Below are 22,434 nucleotides of genomic sequence, written 5' to 3' on the forward strand. Positions count from 1 at the left end.
ATCATCGAAATCTGACATTTCTGATATCGACTTCTAAAATGACTTTGGGTCGTTATTAATATTTAATTATAATATAATATTTATAACATCATATTTTAAAAAAATTAAAATGTATAAATTTTAGCCCAATTTAATAACTAATTTAGCTTTGGTTTAATAATTATTATTTTTTTAGTTTTATCACCCATTTTTTAAAAACAAAGTCAAAATTAAAATTAAAAAAAAAATTAAAAATTCAGCATAATATAATTTTATTTCCTGGATAATAATTAAAAAAAGATTGAAAAATCCTTGATTGAGTTCTCTTAACCACCAAATCAAAAATTGAATTTTCATTTAGTTCATAAAAAAAATGGAATTAAATTATCCGTTTCTAAAATTATTTAAGCCAGATAGGATGTGACGTGGACGGTGCCAATTAGTACACGTGTCAATAACTATTTTTACTCTTTAGTACACGTGTCAATAACCTTAAATATCACAAATTTTACTCTTTAGTATTCTCACAATTTTTACTCTTACATATTTTTATAATTTCATGGAACAAAATTAAAATTATTGAGTGGGGGAGGATGTTACGGTCATGCATGTCCAATGCTGGTTGTCAATGGTTACATGACAGATATCCCGGTCTTGCTTGTCCAGTACGTGTTGTCCATGGTTGTATGCCCATTCCAAACCCCTTTTACATGTTTTCATCCTAGATAGGTCTTTACCATTCTATATTAGTTCAGGCGCCCGAGGTTCAGGAGATCAGCAGCAGAGGGGAAGTCCCATTAATCAGGGAATGAAGATCAGCCTATTTACCAAGGAAGGGACAAGTGAAGGAGTGAAGGAGAATGAATAAGGAGTCCTGAACCAGATTGAACGGTAAACTAAGACGAAACTCTCGATGAATTCGAGTTGGTTGACTCCGTACCCTATTTTTTCTTTCATTGAACTTACTCTCCTGTAACAAAGATTAATGAGACAGAACTACTGAACCTGAACCTGCCCCGGAACCTCTATTCTATTCCCTACTTCACCTATTTATTCAAACACAGTAACCTCGGTAAAGCTATTTTACGGTCTCGTGGCATCACTCCGGTACAACAAGCTAAAGGGACCTCCACGCTTCGTCCCCGGTGCGTAGGGCCGATCCCCGGGAAGGAAGACCGGAAAGTTTGTGTGAAGAGCAGAGAAAGAAAGTAGGTTTTTGTCTTGTTTTGTTTAGGCATTTGGTGTCCTTTCGGCCGGCCTGCTTAGCGACAGAGCCACCCTCTTTGGGGTCAGTGAGGAGGACAATCCCCCACTCCGGCGGTTTCCTTAAAAATGGATGGATACTTATTGGTGTTTGCTGGAATTCAGCTTCAGTATAGGTTCCGGAGTTCACTCTCATTAAGCAAGGAGAAAGATCCGTGAACGCGTAAGAACCTGCCCTTGGGAGGGGAACAACAGCTGGAAACGGCTGCTAATACCCCGTACGCTGAGGAGCAAAAGGAGGAATCCGCCCGAGTACCGGTTCCACTAGAAAGAGTGAAAAAGTCGAGACAGAGGTGCGCTTGAAGTGGGGGGTGGTCAGTGTCGTTCACCAAAATCGTGTCTACACCTGCAAGGGCTAAAATGCTCCAAAATGTACTATAGGGAGATACGACTAGTTACAACTTCTTCCTACCCGATGGTTATATGCAGTAAGTCGTTGTTGTTGCCTTTTGCTTACATTTCTATATAACACCAATTTCAATTTCTTAAATCTTGTTTTCAAAACTCTCTCGAAATCTCTCTATCCCTGATTTCTAAAACCTTCTTCTTGAATCGGGGCTAGAGGCTCAAGCATACGTCGCTTGGCCGTAGGCAACCGAAGAACGAATAGGCTTAACTCACTCTTTGCTGAGAAGTGAGTGCAACACAATCGCAAGTCTATTGTCATCAAAGTGAGATTGTGACAAGTGGTTACTTTTAAAGTATATATATATTTTTTACTTCTGTATTTATTTAAAATTTTTAAATAAATTATAACCATCAAACTAATAAAATTCAAATATTTATAGTTGGATTCTATTACATTAATTATTTAATAAAATTTGTTTAGGTTAAATATTATTTATAGAATATATCTTAATATTAATTTGTTTATGATTTAGTTTGTAATATATTTTATTTTTAATATTTAATTTATTTATATTTTCCTTATTTGTAGGTATTATTTGCTAGCTTGTATTATGAATACGAACGAGAATACACACCTTCCAATTTATTTCTTATTCTTAATATCAACTTTTATATATATATATATATATATATATATATATATATATATATATATATATATATATATATATATATATTTCTGTATTATTAAAAGAAAAGAAGTCTAATTTTAATTTGCAATTTTATTTTGGTTGAAACTTTGAATTAATACTTTTTTTTTTAATTATTAATTAACTATTATTTTATTTTGAAGAACATGTGATGATATTTAATATTAGGCGAGTCAACTTTTGTGGGCCTTAATTTTTAATTTTTTTTTCGGCTTTATGCCATTTTAATTTTTGTTTTTTTTTGTTTTTAATTTTTAATTTTATTTTAGATCTTCGTTCAAATATATAATTTTTTTTTTATCGAAAATATATGAATTATTCAATTTAATTATGCTCAAATTTATTATATTTTTATCTCCAAATAACTACTCAGTTATTAAAAAACAATAGAAAATTTTTCGATCGAGAAGAATATTAAGTCCACGATTTATGATATAGTGTGACTCGTTCTATATATATAGTCTTCTTTTTTTTCTCGTGATTTTAAGATAAAAAATGTGGAAGTGGAGAGAGCTTGCAAAATTATCAAAGTCGGTTACTACTTATACCAACCATATACACTTCGCTGACTTAATCATATGAACTCTCAAATTAAAACAATTTGATTGAAAAATTCGTATTAATTTGTGAAAAATGTCGGGCTTATGAGATTAGAGGTATCAATTCTTCCCGTCACATATTATAACCATGTGCTTTGTTTTTTATGGTCATAGGGTTGAAGTCACCAACTTTGATACATTGTATTTGGTCACATTTGATTCTTTTTATTTCTTTTATTTTTTTCATTAAAAATGTTATTATTCATTTTAGGACTCAAACCTAATCCATACGATTTGAGTTGGATAGGATCAAAGAAGGGGTCAGGCTCTCAATAGAGCAGAGGAGACTGTTAGGATAACGAACTTGAAATGCGGAGCCCGAGCAGCCGGCGAGCAAGTGGTTAGTGGCCAATAGCGTCCTAGTTGATGGCATTTCTCTCTGCGGCTGGCACTCGAGGAACCACAGGACAGTCCATACAGAGCAAGCAAGTCTTGAAGATGAGACGCCCACGCAAGGACCTCAATTCTCATTAGGAGGTCGAACCAAGGACCTAAGTTCAATTATGAACTATTTAAGTTGGGTTATGTTTAAATAAATAAAAATTAAATGAATTTGATTGGTCATAAATTCCGTTCAAAGTGAGCAAATAGAATGAGTTTATGGTTAATTTTAAAAATAGATTTTTACTTCCAGTACAATTATATATATATTAATTTTCATAATTTTTTTTTGGATTATTTATTCTCCTACTCCTCTTACAAATTATTTTTATACTTAAATTAAATTAAAAAAAAAATTAATAGTGGATTTAACATAATTCAATTAAATAGCGTTTTAAATGTTACTTTATTTAATACAATAAAAAAATTACTTTACTCAAATATTTTCAAAACGATTTTTTTTCATATAAGATTAAATTACATATAGTGGAATTATAATTTTTTTATATTTACATTAAACATTTTTTAGTAGGGATCGAATCATTGACCAACGAGTGATAATTAATGTCTTATCTACTGAAATGTAGACAAACGAATTAAATTTTTATCCATCTATGAAAATTATTAATACCCATTTTTTATATTTTATTTTTATTATAATGGAAGGAAAAGAAAAAAGGTTTGAGTATAATTTCCATTTTTTATTTTTATTTTTTTAAAAAATTAACTATAGGATTAAACTTGTTTGGTACAAAATTTAGATATGATGGTATTCTTTATAGGCAAGTTTATAATATAATATTTTTTAAAAAAATAGAGGAGAAAGGGCATTTACTACTTATTTACTATTTCTTGACACGGGACACTTATACTAGACTGAGAGTTAGAGATGTTCACGAGGTGGGACGAAGACGGGAAAGTGCATTTGTTCCACCTATTTCATTCCCCAACCGACGAAATTTCCCATTTATTTTTTAGAGATCAAATTCCCTATTTATTATTCTTTAAAAAAATAGTTATTATAAAGTTCTAATGCGTTGAAAATATATTTATATTAAACAGGATGGCGGGAAATTGGGTGGGAGATAGGGATGGAGACAAAGAATATACTCTCGTCCCCGACTCAATTTATTTGACGGGAACAAATGTTCCTCACTCCCTCCCTCCCTCCCTCATTCCCCATTGAAAATGGAAATCCCTTCCTTGTTCGGGGAAGATCCCCATGAGTAAAAGAGGCATATGAGGTAGATCACGGTTCACATGGCATTAGATTTACTATTTCGATTAGATCAAAATTGTAAATTCCTTCTTAGGTTATGATGCGTTCGCAAGTTCTTTCTAAAATGCTATCACATTAGAATTAGAACGTATATATCAAAAGTTCACTCGACTGTTTCAAATTCAAATTTCTAATTATTTGCTATCGAGCTCCCCGAAAAGCGAAGAAATTCAAAATCAAATTGAAAAAACATCATAAAAACTTTATACCAGAACAGCTAAATTTAATCCAAATAAAGAATATATAATCTTGTAGGGGAAGAATATAGTACAAAAGTGACTACCAGGGAACCTATACACACACAAAATGAAGGCTTCTCAATAACTTACATTCCTTCCTTCCTAATTGAAAATGAAGGCTTCTGATAACTTATTTTTTTCTTTCCTAATTCATACAAATAAGAGCTTATACAGAAGATATGGGGTAAAGAATACTCATCTGCAGCACGAAAATGAACTCTCGAAGTCGGAAGCCAGACGAAAAATGGCTGCTCGAGTCTCGATCTCAGATGAACTGGCTGTAAGCTTGTTGTTAGCACGAGTATCCATTAAGATCTGCTAGAAAGACGACCCGAGAAAACGTTCATTTCCCTGAGAACAGAAGCGGCTCTGGGCTTCCCTCACTCTTGCTTTCTTGTGTCAACTTTATACATCTACTTTTCAAAATTGCTGCCTGTACAAGTTTTCACTAAGCCTGATTTCTGCAGAATGTCATGGCTGCAGTTTGGGCCGAGACGAATCAGTTGAAGAAGTACGGAGATTTAAGAACCTCTCGTAAGTCAAAATCGCCTCTCTCGGGGAGGGGAGGGAACGTTAATCCTGGATATGTTGTTTCAAATCCTTCAAGCAACTGGCAAGAAAGCAAAATAGCTCCAAATTCAACAAGGGAAAGGTACAAAAATCGAAACAAGTGTAAACTACAGCTGAAAAATATCTGCAGAATAGGTCTAATGCAAGTCTATAGTTGGGGGAATACTCGACGAAAGAGGTCAAAATATAAGTTTCGGTAGTATGGGGACTGAAAACACGAAAAGTTCGAACACCTTAAATGTAAATAAACTCTTAGACCCGTTTGATAAGCATTTGATTTTTTTTTAAAGAAAAAAGTAGAGTTTATAAACACCATTTCTTCCGATATGTTTCTTCGTTTTCAAATGTTTCCTTAGAAAAAATGAAAATCGAAGCACAATTCTCAAAAACCAAAAACAATTGTTAAATACAGCATACTATAAACTTAATAACAGCATACTTACAGTATCAAGAACTGGCATACTATAAAGCTCCACAAATTTTTCTCTGAGTATCAGATTCATTTGGTCCACATCACAGGCATGTGTCCAGAAGGAGTCATGCACCCCTGTAACAAAATTACTTGGGCAGGTGAGAGCACATCAACAGATTAAATTCTTGAAAGAAATTGTTCTTGAAAATCATTTAGAAGAACGAAATAGTTGAATTAGCATTTACATAAAATAATAATTTACTCTGTTGCACATGTTAGGAATCACGGCCCCTCCACAATGGTATGATATTGTCCATTGTGAGCATAAGCTCTCGTGGCTTTGCTTTTGGTTTCTCCCCAAAAGGCCTCATACCAATGGAGATAGTGTTCCTTATAAAATCATGATCAACCACTTAATTAGCCGATGTGGGACTCCTCTCCCAACAATTCTCAAGACCATGTGCTCCTTGTTTGTTTTACTTCTCATTTTCCTTACTGGATATGCTATATATCTGACATCAAATAACTTATTGATAGATAAACTGTTTGAGAGATAATTCAATAAGGTCAACAACAGGTCCATGCAGGAGTTTCTTTCCATTCCCTCTGTTAAAAGGGTAGCAGGCTTTATTTTGCTTTTGTCTTTATGCTATTTTGTGAGTATTTTGAGTGAAAGGAACAATATATAATTTTTAGAAGGGTTTTGGGATAGTGCCCTTGAATGTTCAATAGATTAATAATCCAAAAATAATAACAATAATAAATGAAAGTCTAGTAAAATTTCTCCTAAATGATAGAGCTAATGCCTTAATCCATCAAGTTTATGCTAGTCGTATCTTCAAGTTATTCCCTTAAATCATTGACAACTTTCTTTCCCCGGAACGAAGATTTATTCAACGGTCAAAGCTTTGTATAAACTGGAAAAACTAACCTGCAAAACGTAAGCCGGCATCCCTACAGGCAAGGGCAGTGAGCATCATATGTGAACCATCCAGTGAGTGTACAAAATTAGGAGGAAATGCAGTTCTCTGCTTTCTAACATCCACCTGGAAATAATGTAACAATCAAATAAGCTCAATGAACATCTGGAGAATATCATATGATTCGAGACCAGTGACAGAAGCTTACCGAGTTACCCTCTCGTTGTAAAGCCAAAACTTGAAGAGATGTCCTAACCTGCAGAACAAAGATAAGACTGAGTACTGTCATACCGTGTCTTCCTTTAATGAGCCATATGAGTCATTTATTAACGAGGATGCTTGCAGTTAGATTGTCGCTAATTCTCGACCACAGCTATTAATATATTCATGTACAGAGCACAAAAAATTGAATTCAAATGCTAAGGAACTAAAAACTATTATCCTCCCAACCATGCATCACCAATGCAATGCTATAAAATCGCCTGTACCCATTACGCCAGAGTTCTGTACGCTATAGCTGGAGACATAAGAGGGCCAACAATGCTAACTTTCCAGGAGCTTCCACTCAAAAGTGAAGGATTAAAAGGCAGAAATAACAGGCATTTGATTTAAATCTTAATCAATCATGTAATGAAAATGGTGCCTTCTGGAATGCAGTTGCCTTATGTACCGGCTTTAAAGATATTCTAACCACTTTGCATGAACCGCTACAAGCTCCGGGGATTGGGGAGCACCACTGTTAAGAGATTCAACAATTTCTAGACAACCATAATGTAACAGCTCAAGCTCACTACGAGCAGATATTGTCCTATTTGGGTTTTCTCTTTCGGGCTTCCCCTCAAGGTTTTTAAAATAAGTATGCTAGGGAGAGGTTTCCACACCCTTATAAAGCATGTTTCGTTCTCCTCCCCAATCGATGTGGGATCTCACAATCCACCCCCCTTCGTGGCCCAACGTCCTCGAAGACACTCGTTCCCTTTTCCAATCAATGTGGACCCCCAATCCACCCTCTTTGGGGCCCTACGTTCTTGCTAGCACACTGCCTCTTATCCACTCCCTTTTGGGGCTCAGCCTCCTCACTAGCACATTGCCCGATGTTTGGCCCTGGTACCATTTGTAACAGTTCAAGCCCACCGCTAGCAGATATTGTCCTCTTTGGGCTTTCCCTTTCGGGCTTCCCCTCAAGGTTTTTAAAGTGTCTGCTAGGGAGAGGTTTCCACACTCTTATAAAGAATGCTTCATTCTCCTCCCCAACCTATGTGGAATCTCACACGTAATGTTGGAAAGCCTAAGGTAGGCAAACTCGAGAGGCTGGTCAACGCAAGTCCTACCAAAAATAAAATTATATCCCCTATTCCCGCCTTGTACCTGATAAAGTTCCCCACTAGAACTCCACACTTGGAGACAAAACACTAGAGGTAATAGAATTAGAATTCTCAGCAAACCATCTTATGCCATCCATCCTGACTATCCCTAAATACAAAATGAATCTCTCCGGAATATCACACCATACCCATCTTGAAGCAAAGGGAGTGACTTATGCCAGGAGTCCATTACAGTGTGAATCACCTGTTATTCAGCTGTAAATAAACCTGTAGTTGTTGGAATAAGATTTCTTTAGAGTTTGGTTTAAGTTGGGGTGCCCACTCAAGCAAATATCTAGCATATCCTATGTGATACTCCTTTTAAAGAGAAAGTAAGGTATTGAGGTCATGTGCAGTGAACACGACTTCGAAAAAGTTGGTTGCAGAGAAAATAATTTCTATTAAAGGGATTAGTAAGAGCTGGGTGGTATTCGGGGCGGTGTTAAGTTTTCAGGTTCTTCTTGGTGTACCTTTGTTCTCATTTTATATAATTGCGGTTATTTTCTTTCCTTTTTTCTTTTTTTTTTACTATTATTAACTGAAGTGGGTTCGTATAAGGTGAAGGTGCTCCCACCTCTTATCTACTTTTCTGAAAATCAAAAGTTGATTTGGTTTCTGGAAAAAGATTCCATAAAGAAGTTACTCACAAGATGCCGTTCACTTCTATAGTAAGGTTGTACAACAGGGAGACCAAGAGGAGTGGTCCAACGCACAGGCTGATTATCTGCAGCAATGACCTGCAAGTGTGACATATTTAACAATTAGAACTTACAACGACAGTTAAAAAGAATGTCCAAAGTATGCCATTTTATATAGATAGCAAGTAACCTACTGCCGAGAACATGTCAGAATGGCGCATACCTTAGCACAATCACCAAGCCAACTCATTATCCCACGTGCAGCTCCAAATATCTCCCCAAGTGCAGCCAATGTCACCTGTAGGAAACGGTACAACAATATTAAACATGGTCAACATTTTGAAAAAGGAAACGAACCATTCCCTTTTACTAAAGAAGAGGTAGAAAAGTAAGGACATGGGGGATAAAACGTCTACCAGCCTCAACCTACCCACAGGGCATTAAAGAAAAAAAAAATCAAAATGTTAATAAAATAAAGAGGGAAAGTACAAAATTCTCCATGTAATACGCTCCAAGTGGAGGCAGTGTGCTACAAATATACATATGCGCAAAAACATAAACTCCGTTAGCTCTAAACTGATCTTGAAATATTCTGCTATTTCTCTCCAACCAAATAAGACAAATCCTTAGCACTGACTCACATTCCTTCATGTAATTATCACTTTACCACAAAACCACTAGACAGAGGATCTTGGGGAGATGTGCATAAGGACTCCAACAGAAAGGGGAAAGCAAAACTTCCCAGATAGTAATCAGACCAGCAAGGAGAGGCAAATGTTAATGGATGAGCAATGGTAAGGAGCTCTCATAAATTACATTTAAGGAAAATTTTGAGGAGACAGTAATATGTGGAGATATATCCTCTATAGCCTAGGTCAAGTATTCAAACTCTTGTAAGCTAGGGACACCACAAAAAAGTAAAGGTTGTCAATATTACGAGCAACCAAATTAAGTCTTATATTCTGCTAACACATGAAAGAAATTCAAAGTAATAATAATGATTTCTCCAAAAAGAATATAATCCGAGCCCATAATTAGTAATTACTTACTTTAGCAGCATAACAGGCTGCTTGAAATAGCAGTCTGTCATCAGAAATGAGGCCCTTCTCCCCAAGTCTTTTTTTAATTTGTTCACGAGCTCCAACAAACGTGACACCATATACAGAAGTCATCACTGTCTGTTTCACCAGTTTGCGATCAACCTGAAAGCCTCAAAAAGATAAACTAGTTCAACAAGAAATTTTTTAAGAATCAACATCTTTGGAAAATATCCTCCTTTTAAGAGGAAACTGAACTAGCTTGGTGGCTAAGCCAAGCAAAACAAACCTGATCAATTAGGATCTTAGCCAGTAAAGCATTTGGATTTGTCGTTGGATCCTGGTTACCATCCCTGATCATGATATTGTGAACCCTGTTGACCAATAATAGAAGTAAAACAAAAGTGATAAAAAGGAGAGATACATTTTCACCAATATATATATATATATATAAGGAACCAAGCTTTTAGTGAGAAGCATGAAAGAAAATACAAGGGCATACAAAAAAATAACCCAACAAAGAGTCCAACTATCAACAAGAAGAGAACTCCAACCCAAAAGAATATCGTCTAGCCACACACAAAAAAAAAAAAAAAAAAAAAAAAAACCGGAAGCCCTCAAGAGGTATTAAATCTAATATTTTCACCAGAATATGATCGTGTATGGATAGGCAGATAAATTTTGAATGTGTACAAGTCTGTAGTGAAGTGGGTCAGAAGAGACTCAGTGGTTGTAACTAGCGTATAGTCGCTAGCCTACAACAAAGTGGAAAGCTTAAGTTTTTTTTTTTATTCCATACAATTTCAATCCTCGCACACACATAAAAGGTTGCTAACCTTCTTTTTTTTTCCTCGTCAGAAACTGAATATCATCAAGAAAGCTATATAAAGAGGATAAACAATCTCCCAACTAAGGAAGTTATACAGGGGCACTCCCCACTTGACTAATATTGAAAGGGAGTTGAAACTACTAAAATGATCAGAGTCTATACTGGCTCAACGCTAGGAATCTAACTAAATCCCATAATTCCTCTAAACTCTTAAATGTCTTTAAAAATTCTTTAGACCGCCAGAATAAGTTTGAAAAAGGGTGACTAAAAATAATCAACCAAACAAGTCATAGAGACAAAAAAATCATCCAATTAGTGTTTACCAAAGAGGAACAATAGATATAGAAGAACTTTTACTAAAAACCCCAACAGGAAGTCATACAATGAAGGGTCTCTCAAATTTCTTCTTCCTTTCTAGAAGAATCGTGAAATTTTCTGACTTCTACCTCTGGTAGAATATTACCACAACATGGCAGAATACTACTACAACACCTTTGCTTCTTGTTTGAAATGATGACCAATGAGCAACAGGAATTTATTTTACAGGAAACAAGAAAAAAATTACAGAGATTGACCATGACGGTTGCTTTAACTTAAAACTATAGTTAACTGCAACCAGTGATGACTAAGTTGTACTTGGATTGAAGACTTTGAACATACCTGGCAGCAATTTCCGAGTAAACATCAGCAGGTTTATCTCCAGCAACTAAGTTAACAGCAGCTGCTTCGAACTGGATCCATAAAAAATACTCTTTTAGAATATAAAAAAATTTCAACTTCAGCAAGTACACCACATGTGAAATTGATAATAAGAGACTCCAGCTATATATCATACACGCAGGTATTAATGAAAGAAGGAGCATTTATTGCAACTCGGGTCCTAAATTTTCATAAACTATAAAGTAAAACATTAACGAACCCAGCCCCACCCCTCCTGATAAGGAATCACTATAAGGGAAAGTAAAATTCGGATTTCCTTGTTGATCAAATATCTCAACGCAAGAACACTTGTTTGAGATTCGAATCACTCCATAAACAAGATCGATCATGTCAAACTTGAATAATTCTAAACATGCAACCTAAACTACATAGAATTGCAAAGACACTTAGCCCTAATGATAAGGAATCACTCCAAGGGAATGTAAAATTCGGATTACCTTGTTAATCAAATATCCCAAGGTAAGAACACTTGTTTGAGATTCGAATCACTCTCCAAGCAAGATCGATCACGTCAAGCTTGAATGATTCTAAACATGCAATCTAAACTACATAGAATTCCAAAGAAACTTAGCCCTTAGCTAAAAGAAAGCACAAATGCTCTTTTTACTTCATTTTCAAGTCTCCTTTACAAAAGTAACATACATGGCTTTATAGCCTCAAAACAAAAACCCTTGACCTTCCGAGGCATTTTAAGAGTTGCAACCTTCATACTTTCTGACCATAATTAGCCACTATGTAAATGTAACCTTAAAGTAAATAAAAGTCGTAAAATACATTAAGGAAACACCATAACTCTAGATGATCATCTACCCAAAATTTGTAACCATCCAAGAATAATGATGCTTGATTCTTCCTTAATGTGGCATGACATGAATAGCAACATCTTGTGATAATTTGAACAGACATTTTTTTCCACATCTTCCTTGAAGTTTATCTTACACGATTGATGCCTTGGTTCATATCACCTCCCCACTGCCAGGCCCATGCATGCCTGCTGCCTAACTCATCGGTGTGCTTGAACCACCGATGATGGCTCCAACTCCTAGTCACCAACCACACAACCCACCCATTACCTTCTCCATTGACCACAAGACTTTCTCTATTGAAGGTGGAAGAGGGTTGCAAATCACTAAAACAAGTAGAGACCAGTCCTTTACCTAATCTCAACCATGGCTCTTCTCATGTTTTTCTGACCTGAACCAAAAATTCTTCAAAGAATACTTGAATGCTGAATATGTGTTATGTGTAGAAAAGATTTCAAACAAAAAAGGGCATTGTGCTGAAATTGCAAAATTGGGAGTCAATGGGTAGAATAAATCTGGTTGGAAATGTTTTCTCTCTCCTCTTAATGAGCTCAGAAACCCCCCTCCACCAATCAACAAAAAAGAAAAAGAAAAAAACCACCTACAAGGAAGCCATAAAGGGAAAACATTCAATAGAAGAGACTCCCCATGAAATACAACCATGGAAACTGTCATCCCCATGCCCAATCAATAGAAGAGACTCCTCTGTTATTATCTTTCGAGAACACTTTCACGATGACTGGTATGAGATTTTATGAGCTCTTCAACAAGAAGTATCTGATTTTAAGTCTATTAGCCCCATTCAACCTGATAGGGCCTCCTCACAGTGGAAGACAAGAACAGAGGACTACTTTGTTGCACAAAGAAGTGGTATAAAGTGGGAACTTAAAGGTGAGATCAAATTGGAGTATGGAGTCCTTTGTGCCTTCGTATGGGGGATGGATAAAAACTTATGATTCCTTCAAGAAAATTGGGGATGCCTATGGACAATACATCGATTCAGCCACCAAAACACTTCTCCCAAAAAAGTGAATTTTTTATATGGGAGCTCAGTCATTGTTGCATCAAAACTTTTGACAAGCTTCAACGGAGATCTCCATGGTTATGTTTAGCTCTGAGCTGCGGTTTTTTCAGTTTTAAAAGTGAAGAAACTTGATTCACCTCTTCAGCCATTGTATCTTTGCATCAAAATACTGAAATCAGCTTCCAGATGTTTTTGGTTCAGCTTTTCTCTCTTACTTTCTTGGGGCACCCTTTTAAAAAGGACAAAGGGATCCTTTGGGATCAAACACATTCGTGCCTTTTTTTCTAACATTTGGTTGGATCGCGATGCTCATATCTTTTTGGACAAGGACTGTGACATAGGCTATTTTATAGAAGCTACATCTCTGTAAGCTATCAACTGAAGCATATTGTTTCCACCTTTTGTAAATATAGCCTTACCGCCCTCACTAATCAATGGAGGTGCTTTTTGTAAATTGTTCTATTGATAGGACCATTTTGTATCCCATTTCATCATACCAATGAATGGTTATTGTTTCCTATAAATAATAATAATAATAATAATAATAACAATAACAATAGACATTAACAAGAAAAAGAAAGAGGACGAAAATCCTGAAAAAGAACAAAATTATTGGTGCACAAGAAAAGAATAAACTTTGAAGCCCAAGGGGAGATATTAGCATTGTTACATTATAACTCATCATCCCTAAACATATTATTTGATGACTACGAAAGAAGTTGAGGAATTACTAACGATAAGTTTATTTTTTTAAGACAAATCATAAAACAAGGAAGGAATATAAGGAAAGGATTTTCATGCGACACAAATAGAGATTATTGGGCCTTACAGTGTCTCTTCCCAAAGCTGCATAGTGCTGTAAGCCATTGCACGAACCATCCTGAAAAATCATTACTTTTAAGCTGTCATTACATGGCTCAAATAAATAAACAGATGTTGTACAATATACAAAAGATAAGAGATGTTAAGTTCAAGTAAAGACAGTAAATAATCACGAAAAACTGTGAAAAGGAGGAGATAGTAAATCTAATCAAAACATGAAACAAAAAAGAAAAACAAACATTAAATTCATTTGAAGTTGCAATATGAGAAACTAAAGAAGTAAGCTCATCCCAAAAGATACAAAATATAGACAATTTTCCATGATGAAAATTGGCAGGCCAGGGAGATCTGAGGTGGAAAGAAACTCTTGTACTGGAATATGCTTACCTTCGAGAGGAATGATGGAAAAAGAACGTTTCTAACACAAGGATAAGAAATTATCCAACAGAATCTTTAGACACAACCTTACCAAATTAATTATGCATGGACATGAAGGTTGCATCAGAGTAAAAAAAAAAAAAAAAAAAAAAAGGCCACCAGTTGAGACAAATTTATGCTTGTTCTTATGCTATTACTTCCAAGTGTTGATTGAGACCTACCTGATGGATTGGCAGATGGGAAATGACAGTGTGTGGTGATGAGCTTCTTAGGGCTTCGGATAGATTGATACAAGCAGCCAAGCACTGGAAAGGATCTTCAGCAGCTAACCACCAACGATCTCCATGAACTGGGTTACTTGCAGAATCAAATATGCTATCCAAATGGTCATCCACAAATGCTAGACGTCTGTCATAGGAAAGTTTTTCGACACCACCAGCATATAAATTGGCTAAATGTATCTTCAGCCAGTATAAACCAGACTTTCCTAGAGGTCGTCCCTCAGCAAACTCAAGAACTCCTCGACAAAGATCAGAACTCAAATGATTCAGATGTGGATGCATTGGGTATGCTCGGCCACGAAAATCAAGATTATGCGGGTAATAAAAGCCTTCCTCGTCCTTCATTTTGCGAGCAACCTAACTCAAGGAAAATAACTCAATAACTAATTATGTCCACAATTGAAAGTATAATCATTTACATATGATACTCATTTATTCTAAAAAAAAATTAAGATGGAACTGGATGGAAATCACTAATCAGATTTCGGTACCATGGTTGGTACGGCCTTCAAATTTATCAATCGACGTACTTAAAAGGGCTATTGGGATTAATATTTGATTAAAGTGTCATAAAATTCTGACCAAAAAAAAAAAAAAAAAAACTGATCTTCTTTTATAAGGACATCTGTACTAATATTTATTGGGGGAAAGGCATAACCAGTTTAGCACGTTTAATCAGACCTCATGTCCAGTCAACAGGCTAGGCAGCATATTACATTTCCCAACTTAAGGAAAGTTATCCTCATTCCAACTTTAGAAAATAAATCTTACCGAAAGCTTAAGTTCAACATCACATCGTTGGGAATGCAACTCTTGGTTGATTTTCTTTGCCTTCCACATGCTCTGTTTCCATTTTGTCAAATCCCCAAGAGGCTTCTCTGGAATAGGAACCTACTTGCCAACGAAGGAAGAGTAAATCAACCACATAATAAGCATGCGACCAGAAAATCATGTGAATCCTTGTCCTATTAATAGCCAGTTATCATACAAACAAGAAATTTTATCATAAAAGGACCTATTTTCTTATCAGAAATTCAAGTTGCATAACATTTTTATTTTATGTATGATATTGATAATCTAGCAAGCATAACCATACCTAGGCAAAGAGAATATGGAAAGAGGAAGCAAGGGCTCACATGAACATAAATCCAAGTTGGCAATAAGCTAAACTATATTGTTACTGATACCCTATTATCCAATATGAGATTTCAAAAGGAGAACACATGTTCACAAGAAACAATAATTGTTGGAATTGCTTTGGCAGTATCATGAATTTACATCTTTGCGATCAACCAGGCCTGCTGCATTGCCACCTTGAGCCCAAATACTCTCCACCACGCTGAGCACCCTTCTATTCACCCTCCATTTGGTGCTCCCTAGCATATCCAGAGCCTGTAAGCAACCCATTTCAGCACAATATCAGATTAACTCAACTACATGCATGATAGAAGCACAAAAAATCATAAGCCATTGAAAATTTACAAGATTGTCATATTTCATATAAAAACTGCTGAAGTGTCTGGCCAAATTCAGATTACCAATGTACTTCCATAAGGAAAGGACTTAGTATACTTCCTCACATATTATTAAATGGCCCCATGCTCTAAAAGAACCATAACTAAGGTAATTATATCATTGCAGGCACTTGTTGCATGTTAAACTGCCAAATAAATTTATAGCTCAGACAATATAAAAATAATATTGAAGTTTCAAGCTATAGGGACTTTGGGTGAATGACTTTTAACTTCATAGTGGCAGCCCATCTGAGATATCAAAATCCTACAAATTCCATGCGAACAATATGTGGTAAGGTCAGACAAATCTCTTGTTCTCCCTTGGGATTGTAAGTTTGATTTGAGCACTCACAAATGTCAAAAAAAAAAAAAAAAAAAAAATGCAAACTAGGAAATGGGAATGAATCTAATGCCTGGGGGGGGGGGGGGGGAAGTCAAATTTGCGACCAAGTTTGCTGAAAAGGAGACTTCGAGCTTTCCAAACAAACCTCAAATACTTTCTGCATCTGTTTCCCAGAAATGTTCTTCATGGCTTCTTGTTGCCTACTTGAGCCATGAGTACGCATGACATATGAAGGTAAGAATAAGTGTCCACCTTTATCATATCTGTAAGTATTTACATGAGATATTTATGATTAGTAGCTAATATGAGATATGATACAGACTACAGCTGCCTTAAAGCACTCGGGGATCACTTAGTAGCCAGATTTAAAGCATCTTTTGATGCAGTAACCACGGCAGATACCCTAAAGGGAATATACAATATAAAGTGCATTTATTCAATTTGCTTCATACCCTTTCCATTTTTTAGGAGGAACCAACATAGGAATGTAAGGAATTAACATCTGCTTAGCCTGCATGGAATTGAAGACAAAGTAATAGTTTAGAAGAGAAAATTCATGGAGCAGAAAATTTTCCATTTAATACACAAATTCATACAGTCCAATAAATAGAGCACTGCACCAGCACTCAATAGCAGTACCGAATAAAACCACATGTAAGTTTTATCAACATAAAGAAGAGTTTTCTATGCAGAGGGGAATTCTTTATGCAAAAGAAGCAATAATACCACTTCAAATAATTGTCAAAATGTGACATTATAATCAATTTATTGCAGTGATATAGTCAAGGGCAGGGCTAACTTCTCTACTGCCCAAGTCATATATTAGCTGTTAAGCAATAACTGGCATATATTTTGGTTGTTGGACATTAATTAACCATCATTTTAGTGAAATGAATTTTTCGATATTGTACCATTAGTGCCAATAGCAATGGGTTGTAAAAGTTTGTCAGTTTTTCTGAAATCCAATGAAAAAATTGACTTCATCAAGCCCGCGAGACCACAAGTATGTACGAAGCAAAAAATGATAAATCATTTAAGCATATTTGTGTGACTTTATTAATTTTCCAAGCTTAATATCTCTAAGTAGCTACAACGAAAAACATAACATGATTCGGAGGACATCTGCCATTATAAGTTAGTAAGAAAAAGGGCAGGGGGAGAGAGAGAGAGAGAAGAAAACAAAAAAAAACTTACAGTTCTGTCAAGCCCAGCGAGAACTATGGGATCACATTCAATAACTCCATATTTCTTCACAAGTTTCTGCCTACAATCACCAAAAAATGCAGAAGCATGATAAGCTGTTCCAGAAAAAGCTACGATGCAAAGAGTTGGCTACTTGATCCTGCCAAGCAGCAGCCTTCTCTTCCACTTGAGAATTAAAATCCAATCATCAACCATCCATGCAGCTCACTGACTCCAAAAAGGGGGAATAGGAAAAGAAAACCCAAAGAAGGATGACAAGCACCAGCACCAAATACCCCCGACTCATTGCTTTAAAGCAATACCTCATGAGCATAATCTAATGACCAAATCTGTGGAGGTTGGTTAAATGGACCCTAACTTGGTGCCTTGGCTGTCAATCTACAAGAAATAGAAAATGGACAGGAAAAATAAATCTCACCCTGGAGTTTTCGCAACAGGTTTAAAACTATGCCAAAATGCAGGTCGAATATCAGGTGGACTGTCAGGTGACTGGCTAACTGGAGGTTGGACGAAAGCTGATTCAATTAACAATTGTATCAGACAACTTCCTAGCTGCAAAGTTTGATCAGGTAGATAACTGCCTTTAAATATGGTCTTGAATTGATTATATCGAAACATATAAGAAAATAGATGGAAGCAACAAACCTTAGCCTGGGTGTCTCGACCCCAAGCCTTAAATTCTTCTTTCTTCAACAACTTTTGCACCTCTTTTAGTCTCCTTCTCCTAATTAGACCATTAACTCGTTTCCTCAGTACCTCTTTCTCCTTGCTCAAACACTGAGCATCCCCTGGAACCTTTGTTCTTTGATTACTCCTAGCCTTCTCCAGAAGGCTCTGAATTCGAACCTGGGGTAAATTTGATAGGAAGAGTCAAGCCCTTTGCACAATAATTTAATGATGATGGCTTAGAAAGTACTGAGAAAATAGCAACAATTTTGCTAGAGAACTCGTTAAAACAAAAGTGAAATTACAGTGATGTAAACTCAAAAAACTCTCGTTCCGAAGCATATTAAATCGCCATTAGATTCCTTTTGAAATAAATGATGGTCAAATTAGAGAAAAATAAAATCTATCATTTGGCATGCAATTAAATTCAACCTATATCAATATCCAGGGACTTCAGTACAATACTTTGGTTGAATACATCTGCAATCTGCTCGTAGATGGCACGGTGAATAACTAGGCAAAACAGCTCTGTAACAATGTGCTTGGCAAGAACATAGTTTAGAGTTGTCCCAAATGAGTTGAGCTGTAACAGCCCAAGCCCATTGCTAACAGATATTGTCCTCTTTGGGTTTTACCTTTCGAGATTCCCCTCAAGGTTTTAAAACACGTCTACTAGGGAAAGATTTCCACACCCTTATAAGGAATGTTTTGTTCCCCTCTTCAACTGATGTGGGATCTCACAATCCACCCCCTTGGAGCCCATCGTCCTCACTGGCACACTGCCCGGTGTCTGGCTCTAATACCATTTGTAACAGCCCAAACTCACAGCTAGTAAACGCATTTTAAAACCTTGAGGGGAAGCTCAAAAGGGAAAGCCCAAAGAGAACAAGGTGGGCTTGGGCTGATACATGAGCACTTTTTTCACAAACAGACTCTAACAATAGTGTTTCATTATAGCAAGTTAATAAGTTCTAGGTGTAATTGCTCAATTGGAAAAATCATCTTAAAAGAAAGCACAAGATCTTCAATGCTCACCTCCTGCTCTATAGCACCGCCGATCTGAACCGCAGCCTGAACGACCTGAACACAGCCATCCTGCTGCGCCACCATCAACAATCCCATCATCTTGTACATCACTATAACCGCCATCTTATCTGCAGATAACAACTCTATATGAGGCGCGAATGCCGCCTTCTGCTTCTTAGTCTGCTGCTTTTTTTGCTCCTTCTCTATAGCCTGTTTCAATGGCTCAAACCAACCCAAAAACAACGTCTTCACATAAGGCAAATTCGGAGCTAATTTTTTCTCGCACATTTCTCGCTCTAACTCCTTGTATTCCTCAGCCATCTTCTCCCAGGCCTCAGTCTCCGCCTTAATCTGCCGCCTCCTCAGCAAATTATACTTCCTCTTCCCAATTTCTTTAAATTCTAACTTCACTTCCTTCTCGACGCTTTTATAAAGCCCCTTCAGGAACAAGGAACCTATCCACGGCGGATCCCGGATGAAGATTCTTTGGCAAGGTTCCCCCTGAGTAACATGGTGAATTCCGCTCATTGGTACCTGCAAATTCATGGAACCATCGAGGGTTTCCGTGAAATTTTCCTGAACTGAATCAGGTAAAGGTTGAAGACGAAGTGGCTGGGCGGAGGAATCGAAGTTTATGGGGAAAGAAACAGAAGAACGAAGGGAATTAGAGAGAGAGTTGAAGGTTGAGTAGGTTTTTCTATCGCACTTGCATCTCGTGGCGGGTTTCCTCCATGCATTGCCGCCATGAATCGGAGCTTGAAGAGCTGGGAAGAAGGAGGCTGCTGCCGCTGTCATTATTGTGAAGAAGATAAAATTACGGCATTGAGGAAGAGAATTCTCTTCCAGACAAAGGACGACGAAACCCCTCTTAAACCTCCTGCCCGAATTCTGATTTTTTTTTTTTTTTTTTTTTTTTTTTTTTTTTTTTTTTTTTTGCAATTTCGTTAAATATAAAGAAATTTAAATTTTATATACACATCCTATAATTTGTATTTTATTTATAAAAAAATAATAATTTATATCCCTAAAATTTTTAAAAAATTTATTAATACCTCTTAATTTTTAAAAAAAAAATTCAAAAATATACTTACCGTTACCATTAATATTATATTTTTAAAAGAATATCGGTAAATTTTTAAAAGTAACATTAATATATTTTATTTTTTAGAGAAGTTTTAAAAAATTTTACCATCAATATATGAACAAAAACCGTATTTTAAAAGTAACATTGACACATTTTATCTTTATAAAAGAAGTTTAAAAAAAACTTACCATCGATATAGGGACAAAAAACGGAATTTTAAAAGTAACATTAACACATTTTATCTTTAATAAAAGGAGTTAAAAAAAAAAATTTACCATCAATATATGGACAAGAATGGTATTTTAAAAGTAACATTAACACATTTTATCTTAAGAAGTTTAAAAAAATCTTACCATCGATATATGGATAAAAACGGTATTTTAAAAGTAACATTAACACATTTTATCTTCTTTAAAGAAGTTTAAAAAAAAATTACCCTCGATATAGGGACAAAAATGGTATTTTAAAAGTAACATAAAGAAATTTAAAAAAAAATCTTACCATCAATATACGGACAAAAACGATATTTTTAAAGTAACATTAATACATTTTATCTTTATAAAATAAGTTTAAAAAAACTTTACCATCAACATAGGGACAAAAACCGTCTATTAACATATCATATATTATATAGTAACTTTTTATGTTACCCGTCAGTCAATTATTTTTGTAAAAAGTTTTAAAAAGTTTTAAAGTGGTTTTGAAGTTTAAAAAAAAAATAAAGATATTAATGAAATCTTACCATCAATATATAAACAAAAAACGGTATATTAACAAACCATAGATTATATATTAACTTTTTTTGTTACTTTATGAGTATTTTGAAACGTGCTACTTGTTGGATGATGAAAGTCCCACATCGACTAATTTAGGGAATGATCATGAGTCCCACATCGACTAATTTAGGGAATGATCATGAATTTATAATTAATGAATACTCTCCATTAGTATGAGGCATTTTGAGAAGCCCAATGCACAGCCATGGACGCTTATGCTCAAAGTGGAGCATATCATACTATTTTGGAGAGTCGTCTTCAATTTAAGATATTCAAGACCTAGAGTACATACCAATTAAGGTATGATATTTTTTTTAATGGAAAATATACGTTAACCAATTGAAATTAATTTTTTAAATATAATTAAAATTTTAAAATGGTCGACGAAACAAAGACGGGAGAGGATACTATTCCTAACCGTGGTGGGATTAGTCCAACCGAGTTCCCAAACGCCGACAACAAAGGCGTTCAAAGCGCTCGCTCTCATTCCTTTTCCTTTCATGGCGATGGATTGAACGAACTTTCCCAATCAAGAGACGCCTCGCCGATTTCCAGGTTAGAATTCAAAGCAATTGTGTTCCAGTTAGCTAAATCAAAGTCTCGAGAATTCGTACACTGCACTTTTAATCTGGAAGCAAATTTGGAGGTTTTGTTTTCATCTTCACTCAGGTTAGCGACTAATTGTATTATTAGTTCGCGTATAATCAATTTTAGGAATCTCTTTTGTGTTATCTATATTTTATGAACTTCCGAACTTGAACTTCGAGATTATTCGGTGGATTGATGAAGTTTGTCTGAGGATGATCGGAATTCTAGTTCTGGATTGAATGTTACTGGCATTGTGTTCTGTATGCATTTCTATTTTCCTTATGGATGGCTGTAATTTCACGTACAAGACGAGGATCTTTCATAGGCGTTTTCTTATAAAATTTACAATGTGACGAGTGGGATGAATGTTTGTGAGTTTCAGACAGCAGCAGTGGAGGCCGGATTTATCGAAGTGTTGATCCATTAGTTCTTGATTCAAGACAACGCTGGTGAGTGCTTCACATCAATCTCTATCAATGGCTACAATACTTTTATAGTAATCTCTCCGATCAAACTGGCTTAATTTATAGGTATAGAGGGTTGGATGAAGGTGTCCTTAATTTAGGGAATGGTCATGGGTTTATAATAAAAGAATACACTCTTCATTGGTGTGAGGCTTTTTGGGGAAGCCCAAAGCA

At 35.7% G+C, this 22,434-nt stretch overlaps 1 protein-coding gene across 2 annotated transcripts; it reads right to left on the minus strand.

Moving 5' to 3' along the window:
• Nucleotides 1-4,781: 4,781 nt before the first annotated feature.
• LOC111805649 (DNA-directed RNA polymerase 3, chloroplastic) lies at nucleotides 4,782-20,200 on the minus strand. 2 transcript variants are annotated; one of them, XM_023690797.2, is made up of 19 exons: nucleotides 19,358-20,199; nucleotides 18,302-18,502; nucleotides 18,075-18,208; nucleotides 17,648-17,717; nucleotides 16,906-16,964; nucleotides 16,599-16,716; nucleotides 15,875-15,988; nucleotides 15,368-15,487; nucleotides 14,537-14,953; nucleotides 13,945-13,995; nucleotides 11,229-11,299; nucleotides 10,029-10,113; nucleotides 9,752-9,904; nucleotides 8,926-9,000; nucleotides 8,712-8,801; nucleotides 6,909-6,956; nucleotides 6,712-6,826; nucleotides 5,812-5,915; nucleotides 4,782-5,408 (listed from the first exon to the last, which is right to left on the minus strand). In XM_023690797.2, exons 1-19 carry the CDS (start codon nucleotides 20,141-20,143, stop codon nucleotides 5,298-5,300), a joined length of 2,922 nt encoding a protein of 973 aa, XP_023546565.2. In that variant the 5' UTR covers nucleotides 20,144-20,199; the 3' UTR covers nucleotides 4,782-5,297. The 2 variants fall into 2 exon arrangements, with proteins under 2 accessions (XP_023546565.2, XP_086984559.1); XM_087128433.1 differs by lacking the exons at nucleotides 4,782-5,408; nucleotides 5,812-5,915; nucleotides 6,712-6,826; nucleotides 6,909-6,956 and adding an exon at nucleotides 6,965-8,292 and having other exon boundaries at nucleotides 19,358-20,200.
• Between the last annotated feature and the right edge of the window lie 2,234 nt (nucleotides 20,201-22,434).

The sequence above is a fragment of the Cucurbita pepo genome, chromosome 11, assembly GCF_057944985.1.
Source record: "Cucurbita pepo subsp. pepo isolate OVF chromosome 11, ASM5794498v1, whole genome shotgun sequence".
In the NCBI taxonomy this organism is placed as follows: domain Eukaryota; kingdom Viridiplantae; phylum Streptophyta; class Magnoliopsida; order Cucurbitales; family Cucurbitaceae; genus Cucurbita; species Cucurbita pepo.

What these genes read in the sequence shown, in the direction of transcription:
- LOC111805649 (XM_023690797.2), bottom strand. Translation starts at nt 20,143, where the DNA reads ATGACAGCGGCAGCAGCCTCCTTCTTCCCAGCTCTTCAAGCTCCGATT. An exon ending in ATGTTGAACTTAAGCTTTCG is followed by an intron (nt 14,954 to 15,367) that starts GTAAGATTTATT and finishes TCCTTGAGTTAG; the next exon opens with GTTGCTCGCAAAATGAAGGA. An exon ending in CAGCTTTGGGAAGAGACACT is followed by an intron (nt 11,300 to 13,944) that starts GTAAGGCCCAAT and finishes TTATGGATCCAG; the next exon opens with TTCGAAGCAGCTGCTGTTAA.